This window comes from Camelus dromedarius, chromosome 8, assembly GCF_036321535.1.
Source record: "Camelus dromedarius isolate mCamDro1 chromosome 8, mCamDro1.pat, whole genome shotgun sequence".
NCBI classification, from domain to species: Eukaryota; Metazoa; Chordata; class Mammalia; order Artiodactyla; family Camelidae; genus Camelus; species Camelus dromedarius.
Window position 1 is genome coordinate 74194544 of NC_087443.1, and position 10969 is coordinate 74205512.

Sequence of the window (10969 nt, forward strand, 5' to 3'; positions counted from 1 at the left end):
CCTGCACAACCAAGAGACTCGGGGTCTCCCGGACTCACATCAAGCCAATGAGTTTCTCTTCCACAAACGTGTTCTCACCTTGGCCACGACAAGTGACAGAGCCGCATGTAACTAGGGGTTTAAATCAAAGATAAGCACAGGGTATTAAACATACACGGAGGGAAGGGCTAACTTGAATACAAGGTCAAGATCAGCAACAAGTCTACCATCCAGTGCTGATGCCAGATACAAGCTTCAAGGACAAATTTCTTTTCAAAGGCTTATTCCAGTTTCACGAGGCTGGCGTGAGGTGTGTATGTTTGCCAGGGAAAATTTATACTTCTCAATTAACTCATGCAGCAAATGCTACGCTTCTGCCCGCAGTCCGCTTAGAAGCATTTGCGGTGGACGATGGAGGGGCCCGACTCGTCGTACTCCTGCTTGCTGATCCACATCTGCAGGAAGGTGGACAGCCAGGCCAGGATGGAGCCCCCGATCCACACGGTGTACTTGTGCTCGGGAGGAGCGATGATCTTGATCTTCATCGTGCTGGGGGCCAGGGCCGTGATCTCCTTCTGCATCCTGTCGGCAATGCCGGGGTACATGGCGGTCCCACCAGACAGCACCGTGTTGGCGTACAGGTCCTTCCGGATGTGGACATCACACTTCATGATGGAGTTGAAGGTGGTTTCGTGGATGCCACGTGACTCCATACCCAGGAAGGAGGGCTGGAAAAGCACCTCTGGACACCAGAAGCGCTCGTTGCCGACGGTGATGACGCAGTCGGGCAGCTCATAGCTCTTCTCCAGGGAGGAGCTGGAGGCAGCAGTGGCCATCTCCTGCTCGAAGTCCAGGGTGACGTAGCAGAGCTTCTCCTTGATGTCACACACAATTTCCCGCTCGGCCGTGGTGGTGAAGCTGTAGCCACGCTCAGTGAGGATCTTCATGAGGTAGTCTGTCAGGTCCCGGCCAGCCAGGTCCAGACGCAGGACAGCGTGTGGGAGGGCATAGCCCTCGTAGATGGGCACAGTGTGGGTGACCCCATCCCCAGAGTCCATGACAATACCAGTGGTGTGGCCAGAGGCGTACAGGGACAGCACAGCCTGGATGGCCACGTACATGGCCAGGGTGTTGAAGATCTCGAACATGATCTGGGTCATCTTCTCACAGTTGGCCTTGGGGTTCAGGGGGGCCTCGGTCAGCAGCACAGGGTGCTCCTTGGGGGCCATGTGCAGCTCTTTGTAGAAGGTGTGGTGCCAGGTTTTCTCCATGTCGTCCCAGTTGGTGATGATGCCACGCTCAACGGGGTACTTGAGAGTCAGGATGCCGCACTTGCTCTGGGCCTCATCGCCCACGTAGCTGTCCTTCTGCCCCACACCCACTATGACGCCCTGGTGTCGGGGACAGCCTACAATGGAAGGGAAGACAGCCCGGGGCTTCGTCTTTGCACGTGGCAGAACCATTGTCAATGACGAGCGCAGCGATTTCTTCTTCCACCGCGATCGGCGGAGGAGGCGAGATGAGGTGGGGCAAGCGGCGGAGCAGCGAGAGGACACGGAGCGCGGGCCGGCTGCGATGAGTGAGCGACCAGCCAGTTTCTAAGAACTCCTTTTATCTGAGCGTGGGAAGCTGACTTTAATAGAAGCACAAGACTTTATCCCTGACCTCAAGGATCTTACAGTCTGGTATGAATTTACATTGCCAACTTTAAACAGTTAAGTCCCAAACAAGAAGAATCTGCTACATAATATTTAGGGTAACCCAAATCCAGGAAAAGGAGAGAAGAATAATCAGGAAAACTTAAAGCAGGAGAGGGATTTCATCCCTTCATATAATCAATATTTAATTTCATTGTCTGTGCCAGGCACTGTCTTAAGGGCTAGTGTCTCAATAGGAAACAGGTAATAAAAACAAAAACAAATATATAAGCAGGTTCATTTCAAATAGTAAAAAAAAAAAAAAAATGAATTAAGGACATTTAATTTAATTTACCTTTTAAAAAAAGATGGGTAGAATATATTTGGTTGATCTGCAAACTTAAGATGGAACTTACAGCCAAGCAAATTCAATGTCACTGTAATTTATGTTTAGGCTTTTGGAACTGCTTCTTAGGACCCCAAATCTCAAATTGATTTAAAGGTTCTGTACCTTTGTAGAGACCATGTTTCAACCCAACATAGAAACCTGACTTGAATGCAACAATGAATATATGTATGTTCATGTATAACTGAAAAACTGTGCTCTACACTGGAAATTGACACAACATTATAAGCTGACTACACTGAAAGAAAGAAAGAAAGAGAGGAAGGAAGAGAGAAAGAAAGAAAAATCAATCTGATTTGCGCCCAGTAAGATCCAATCAGATCTCAGCTCTGGCAGTTTTCTTTTAAAATCCCAGGACTCAAGGGTCAGGGTGATTTTTTGCCATCATTTCTAGAACGAGGGAAGTCTGCCAAAGAGGGAAAATGTGATTTTTTTCCCATGGATCGTAGGCCTTTCTTATCTCTCTCTTATCGAAGTACATCTACGCCTACTCATTCAACAAGTCAACAATATTGATTGAGCCCCTACTATTGTAATTGTCCCCTCAGCACCTAGGACAGTGCCTGGAACAGTAGAGATTCCAGAAAGCTTCATCGAACTAAGTTCTCACATAGCGTTTTGGTCTTAACTGATTTTAAAATAATACGGGGTATGAAAATGTGATGAGAATGTTTCTTTTCTCTAGCTTTTTATACATTTATGGAACAATCCATTAATGTGGCAAAGAGCTTTAAAAATAGAAAGTACAACCTAGAGGCAAATGCTCATGTCATTTGTTATTCATGGAAGTTGTAAGGTAATGCATCTGGCTGCCAAGAGAGCTAATGAAAGTGTCCACTGCAGAGAAAATGATCCAAGGACACTCATTGAAACCCATGCCCCAATTTGTGTTATCAAGTAATGCCTTTAACAAAAATCATTAAAGGAAACCTTAGTAGTAAAAAGAAATTGCTGCAGCATTTGTGGTTTAGTTAGAAAGCCCTCCTCACTGAATGTACTCCCCTAGCCAGCCTGCTGTGGTGCTAGACATTTACCATTGGTGAATCCATCCTTGAAGCAAAGGTACTGCTTCCTTCAGGTATAGGATGGTAGTTAGCAAATTGGGCCTGATGAGCCCTGCCCATAGAAATAGCAAACAAACTCTTTATTTCCCCCATTGCACAGAGCTGCCTCCCCTCAGCTTCTCATCTTAGAAAATGGTCTTATAACCCTGGTTCCTCATGCCAAAAACCTAAGGACCATACACAATTCCTTTCTCTTCCTGGTTTCTCAAATCCATCTATTTATTTCTATCTCTTTGCCACAATTCTACTCCAAGCCACCATCAGATCCAGCCTGAGCCAATCAGTCATGATGATCCACGGTGACCTTGTCCAGGATCGATTAGCCAGGAGCATGGATGAAATTTCCCATCGATGATAAGTGAAAGGAAGCCTGCTGACAGCTTCCGGGAAAGCCTCCCACACGCCTAAGAAGAGACACTTAGAAAGAGGCGGACTTTGCTTCCGCTGGACTTTGTTATTTCCAGATATGACATCTGGAATCCTGACAGTCATCTGGCCCCCATGAAAGAAGTGAATCTGGGGACAAAGCCAACACTCCAAGACAGGCAGAACAGGGACAAAAAGAGCTGGGGTCCTGACGATATTGGTGAGCCACTGATGTCACTCCTCAACACTCACCCCACACCTGGGTTTCTTAAAAGAGGAACTAATAAATGTCCTTACTGTTTTAAGTTAGTTTGAGGTGGGAATTTCAGGCTCTTGTAGCCAAATGCATTCTGACTGTTTCAGCCTCAGGAGGGCTTATCACTTTTACTTTTGGTCATCTTGAAACTATTCTTCATGCAGCAACCAGAATGATTCCTTTTAAACAGTAAATCTGATTATGCAGTTGTCCTGCTCAAAACTCTTCAATGACTTCTCTTTCCATTTACAAATATTTACATTCCTTAATATGGTCTACCAGGTGTATTTGTTATCAATTGCTGCATAACAAACTACCCCCAAAATTTAGCAGCCTACAACAAACGTTTATTCTGTGGGCCAAGAATCCAGGAGCGGCTTAGTTGGGAGGGGTTGACTCAGGCTCTCTCATAAGGTTATGTCAAGATCTTGGCTGGGACTTGACCAGGACTAGAGAAACTGCTTCCAAAACGGCACCCTCTCTTGGCAACTGGTGGGGGGTCTCAGCCATGTGGATCTCTTCATAGGACTGCTTGTGCGTCCTCATGATAAAGCAGCTGGTTTCTGCCAGAGCAAGTGATCCAAGCGAGAGCAAAGAGGAAGAGCAGTGTATTTTTCTGCCCTAATTTCCAGCATTATACACCACCACTTCTACCACATTCTAGCCATTAAGGATAAATTGCACTAGAGGGAGAGAAATTAGGATTCATACTTTGAAGGGATGAGTACCAAAGAATTTGTGTGTCCAAATTAAAAAAATCTCCCTGCAGGCTTTGCATTATCTGGCCCACACCTACCTTTCTTACCTCACCTGACAGCACTTTTCTCTTGGGTAAGCCGTGCTCCAGGCCCCCTGGCTCCCCTTGAGCTCAGACACAGCAAGCACTTTCTCACCTCAAGCCTTTTGCACATGCTGTTCCCTCTGCTTGCAGCACCCTCTTCATTCCTTGCCAGCCTGGACCCTTCCCTGTCCCTAGATCTCAGTCTAAATGTCACCTCTTCAGCAAGGCTTGTCTCAACCGCTCCATCTAAGGAAGTTGCCTCTGCATTTTCTTTCACAGTTTCCTATACTTTCCCTCATATCATTGGTCAGAGTTTTAAGTAATTTATTATTTCACCTTTGAAAGCTGCAAGGAAAGAGTTGACTATTTTACTCACTACAGTATCTCCAGAGACTGGAAAAGCCCTTGGCACAGAAGAGGCTCCCCACAAACCTTTGCTGAGCAAGTGAATGAGCAAACAAACGTATCATCCTTGAACACACACACAGAGCGTAATACAAACCGAGCATGGTAATTCATGGCGTGCCATCTCTGGGAGGGACCCAGCGTAGGTGGGACTGAGAAGTCCCAACTGCTGCATCGTGCTTCGATTCTGAAACAGGAAAGCAGAGCCAGGCTGGTAAAAGGTAAAGAGTGGGTTTCGCCATCCACTCGGGTGGGCTAAGCATCCTGGATGCAGGGCATTGGAGCCACCCAGCAAGGACAGTGTCCTGATGTGGCCCCAGCTTTCACCTGCCCCACCCTTCCTTCTGTCCAGTCCTGTCTTTCTGCCTGCCTCTGGAGCCCACGACTCCCAGCAGCACAGCGGGGTTAGGACAAGCGGTGGCACTCTGCCACTGGGCTGTGAGGTCAAAGGTCAAAGGGGGCAGCATTGGCAGGGCTGAGGGAACAGCGTATTCTAAAGAGTGGCCTCTCACGAGGTAATTTTGGCAGGAGACAATTTCCAGACTTCAAATGATCAAGGGCTCCATTATCCTCCCCAGCGTCAGAGGTGCCGAGATTTCTCCCAGTTCCCACGGTGCTACACGAGAGAAATGTCAGGCAGACACAGGAATCTGGCAAGAAGCAGGCAGGTCCCCTCAGCAGACTCAGCTTAAACCCTGAAGGGGGATGTCTCAGCCCAGGGGCTACAAAAGGGCCCAGGGGCGCCCATGCTTCTGCCCATCGGCAAACGCGGGCTGGAAGAGATCACTCCTCCTTCCAGAAAGACAGAGTATCAAAAGCCAGCATGGCATTCTGCAACGACTTCACAGGAATGATATGTTCAGGAAAGCATACTTCTGAAAAGGATTATTTTTTATTTTGGGGGTTTTCTGGGGGTGGGGGGGGTAATTAGATTTTTTTTTTTAATGGAGGTACTGGGGATTGAACCCAAGACCTCATACATGTTAAGCACACACTCTACCACTGAGCTCTGCCCTTCCCTCTCAGGATTTATTTTCTTAAGAATAGAAGGAAACTGTATGACGCTGGCTCCCCAAGAGTTCTCACTTAGAGTAGGGCTCACTTTCAAGGAGAAGCACAGTCAGACACCAGGTTGCTACAGTGGAAAGACCAGAAGGGGAGGCCAGGCCAAGGTCAGGGTCACAGCATAAACCAACGCTTTCAGACCCATGCCCTCTTTCTAAAATAAATACTTTATAACATCCTCCTTATTAACCTATGAATTTCATCACTTATATAACATAACCACACACACAACTTCAAAAAATCAAATTGACATAATGCTTTAACTATACTATAAGGAGAAATAAAAAGTTAAATAATTTATAATAATAAATTAGATTATTATCTGTATTTCAACAAGTAAGCACTGGGTACCTCTACCCTCAAGATGTAATGGGTAACCAGAGGCTTACATTAGGAATGTATTTGGATTTAGGAGAAGCAGTTGATGACACGTTTTCTTTGCATTTGACATTTAAAAATAAGAGATTCAACAAGATCTTATGGTAGCTCACAGAGAAAAACACGTGACAATGAATATATATATGTTCATGTATAACTGAAAAATTGTGCTCTACACTGGAATTTGACACAACATTGTAAAATAATTATAAATCAATTAAAAATGTTTAAAAAAATAAGAGATTCAACAAATATATTTGTAAATATAGATTGAATTGGCCTGAATGCAACAGCTTTAAACTTTGACTTATGCAGGGTACTGTCTGGGGACTCAGATGCCATGAACAGTGTCACCGTGGGTGACATGACTTTCAGAAAGAGTGGACAACTCTTGGGAGAGTTCTGAAGAAAACAAAGCCCCGCTGCCCCTCATTTTATTTAGTTAGTTGCATTTCTTGAAAGTTCAGTGTATATTAAAACCATGCACAAAATATTTTGTATGTATGTGTAAAACAGGACTCACTTTTAGGTCTGGATACCCGTCAGTTTTCCCTTTGGTGGATGCCCATCAGGATGGGGCTTGGTTCTCCATAGTGAGAATGAATCCTCCTGTTCCAGGTCAACACTCCTAACCACCACCCGCCCCATCAAGTACCACCAGCAAATGGCAATGGAGTCCCCACATTATTGTGACAAAGAGAACCACCCCCCGGGGTGGTTGCACATCCACTGCTGAGGACCCCTGAGAAGGACAGGGTCCACTATTATGGGATCAAGCTCTCAAAGAGCTTTCTCTTCCTTAGAAATATACAAGTACCTACTGTGTGCCAAGCTATATACCAGGCACTAAATTGGGTCAATGGTATAAGTCCAAATCTGGAGGTGTATCAGTGAGAAATATGATGGATAGACATGGATTGACTTCATCATAAAGTCAACATTCAATGAACACAAACTCTCTGTATCTTTATTTGTAGCCCTTGTTTCAAACCTTCCCACTTCATAGCACCACCCCCTCCATCTTCCCACATTCCTAAACTCAGACTTCAGTGCTAGCCTTGAGCCTCACACTTGACCCCAGGTTCCAATGTCAAATGTTCTTCCTCCACCACCACCCTAAGCTCCCCTCTGCAGAGCGGACTTGAGTCCAGCCATCCTTGCTTATTAACCATCCTGGTCCAGCCTTTCCTTGGGAGCATCCATCAGCCCGGTGGCAGAACTCCCCACCAGGTCTTCATCCACCCCTGGAAAGAGCATAGAAGTAGCCAGACAAAAGTGTACCACTAGCCCACGTCCAAACTCTGTCTCAGGGGGTCTGTCCGAGGGGCTGGTAATTCAGGCTGGTGTGGCAGCAGGCAGGGAAACAGTGCATTTAAATATTTCAGTTCAAAGGTAGGATGTCTATTCCCAGGGGAACTGGAAACTAGTAGGAAAATAAGGCAAAAGATGTCTTCTGGAGAAATGGGATCCCCGAGATTGGAGCCTGGGCCTCCCCTCTTCCCACCCTCCACCCACAAACATACGGCTGGGACTGGCTCTGAGGGCTGGAAGCTGTGCTGACCTGTTGGTCAAGGTCTACACCTCCCAGCCATGAGGCCTTGGACAGTGGCAGGAAACGGAAACACCCAAGGGATTGCCCTCAATTCCTCAGGTTAACCACTCTGTGATGACCCTCCTTGGCTCAAAGCCACTGACTGCCGCACCTTCAGAGGACAGCTCCTAGCCCAGTGCACACCATCTGGCCTGAGCTGCCTCTCCCCCTGGTCCAAGCGACCAGATACAGGAGGCCAAGAACAAAGCCCTGTTCCAATCGAAGCACAAGGGGATGACTGGGGAGCAGGGAACTCTGCTGATAGAACCATAATTTATATTAGGGTCAGATTAGTAATTAGCATTGTGTCAAGGTAGGAAGGTTTTCAGAATCTAGCAAGGAGCTGAGTATTTGGATAGCAGAAGGAAAAAGTGTTCAAACGTAAAAAACCAGGCATGTGATAAAGATCAAAAATTAAGGACAGGTAAGCACTCATATTCAGAAAGAATGGGTAGCAGGTGGGACCTAGAGCAGAGCAAATGATCAGGCCTGAGGTCTGCACACTGAGGGCGGCTCTGGGTGGCCAGTGGCAGGACCGTGGGTGTTGGGAGGCCAGGGGTGGGGGGAATTCTGTGTTGGATTCTGCCTGGGCATCACGCAGCATCACTAAAACTGACCAGAACTTCCATCACGTCCTTACCACACTCACATTCCAAAGACCAGATTTCCCAAACTCAGTTTTTAGGGGATTAAAAATCAGAGCACCTCTTTATGGTGGAAGTGTTAGAGCTTTCCTGAAATCAGCATTATAATAATACAACTGATTATGATCCATTTCTAGGATCCGACACATATTCTGCCAGCTTCTTCCACTAACTACAGAAGATATTTTCTATAAAGTTAAATCAATCTGTATCCCTAATCTTTATAGCCATTGTCCTTAAGTTAAAAAGAATAATGTGCCATCTTTAATGAACTGTTATTGGCCCCTTTTAGTTTACTCAGAGTATAAAAGAACACGTTACAATGTTTTAGAGCTTCAAGAAGTTAAACTCCAGACAGAAAATCTACTTCCAAAAAGTAGAAATGGGAACTAGCATCAGAAAGTATTCTGGCTTGCCGGATGCTCTTTACAAACTTACGGAAAGAGACAAAATGTTTGAGAATATGGGTGTCGAGCAACATAGGGAGTTTTCTTACCCAGTAGCATGCTTGAAATTTGTGCATTTTCTACCAATCTGTGGGTAATAATTGCTGTTGATTTTTATTTCATTTTTCTAATTAATCGATTTTTTATTGAAGTACAGTTGATTTACAATGTTGTGTTAGTCTCAGGTGTACAGCAAAGGATTCAGCTATCCATAAACATATATCTGTGTTCTTTTTCAGATTCTTTTCCATGATAGGTTATTATAAGATACTGAATAGCTCTTTGACATAAACCGCAGCAGTACCTTTTTCGATCTGCCCCTTAAAACTGTAGTTTTTAAAGAACTCATTTCCTGAGGGTATTTGCCTATAATTAGAGCAACCAGGGGACAGCGGGTGGTGGCACTTTGGCCAGGCGACACCGTAGGGCAATCGGGCGCTGTTGGCCTTCTAAGAGACGGAAATATTTTGCTACACACACCATCTTTCCTGAAAAGATAATGCCATGGAAAGATTTTGACAGAATTTGGTACTGTTATGGTTAGGACTTTGGAAGTAACCAGATCCTACCCTGCCCATTAGCAAGCCCTCTGTCCCATTGGCCCCCTTTTTCTTGGTCTCCTCCCGTACTGGTCCCCGTCCCATCACCAACCTGTTGGCCCTATCCCAACTGTCCTCCATCGCCCTCCTGTTGCACCCCTCATCCATTCTCTCCCAAAGGCTCTGCCCCTGCCCCATTGCCCCCTCCCCATCAGGCCCCCCGATCATCAATTCCCTCCCCGTTGTCACCGTATCTCCTCGTCTTATCTTTCCCACCTGCCACCAGCCGTCCTCCCCCTTGGGCCCCTTCTTTATCCATCTCCTTCCTCACCAGCTTCCTTCCTTGTGGGGTTACTGAGCGACCTATGTGTAAAAGGAGCAACGCCGGAATGGGATGCGAAACCGCTTCCTCACGTGCAGCAGACTCCCTCTGCAAAATCTGGACAAGATGGTCTGGAACAGGCAGCTGAGGGTATTTAGACTCGGATAGGGCTCCTATTCCCCCCACCCCCACCCCAGGACCATCTCCTCTGGGGAGGGGGAAGAGCTAGAAAGCAGATAGTGGTTTAACTTCTCTGCCCAGCTGCCCGTATGAAGGAAGCGGAAAGAAAAGAATCTCTACCTCTCTTATATGCCTCATACAGATACACCTGGATATCTCACCCAGCCAAGGGGCTGAGCAGAGAAGGCCTGGGGTCAGAGCAGAAGCTGAAGGGTCCCTGTCTCTGCAGGTGACCCCAGACATTCAAGCACATCAACATGGAAGAAAGGTTTATTTTTCCAAGTCATTCATTTATTTTTGCATATACGTTAAAGTACTATTTCTCAAACTTTCCCCTTGGCACTAATGCCAGTGTACTCCCCGGGTACTGACAGAATGGAAGAGGATCAGGGATTTAAATTATATTTTAGGCAAAAACACCAGGTGATTTGTAGGAACCTTTGAAGAAAGACTGATCCTTGAGTACCATTTGGTATGAATTTTACTAATCCTTAACTGTTGCCCATCTTAACTCTTATCTTAAGTTAGCAACTGCTTAATCTGACCCTGATTTTATGTCCAGATTTGATTAGAATTTATCTAAATTACCAGACCCCTCAGATCCCTTCCTCTGATGGGAAGAAAAGTAAGCAGGGGATGGTTTGGTTGGTTGGTTTGTTATTAACAAGATCACGCAGAGGCTCTGAGCTGCTTTCGTTCTCACCTTCCATGAAAGTCAATAAATAATTGGGTTCCTACAGCCATGGTGCTGTCCCCTTCCTTGGTCTGTGATGGTTCACAGAGGGCAGCTCTCTGCTCTTTGAGCATTCCTGGTTTGCTTTTCCACCCACCACTCTGCAGAGGGGAAAGCAAGAAGCCCCACAGCGGTCAGAACTGACTCAAACACATTCCATATCCTTCTGTACAAGAG

General features: G+C 46.1%; 1 protein-coding gene across 1 annotated transcript; it reads right to left on the reverse strand.

Annotated features, from left to right (window-relative positions):
* Positions 1-228: 228 nt before the first annotated feature.
* LOC105104077 (actin, clone 302) lies at positions 229-1442 on the reverse strand. The gene has a single exon (XM_064488493.1). The coding sequence runs from the start codon at positions 1440-1442 to the stop codon at positions 369-371; it is 1074 nt and encodes a 357-aa protein (XP_064344563.1). The 3' UTR covers positions 229-368.
* Between the last annotated feature and the right edge of the window lie 9527 nt (positions 1443-10969).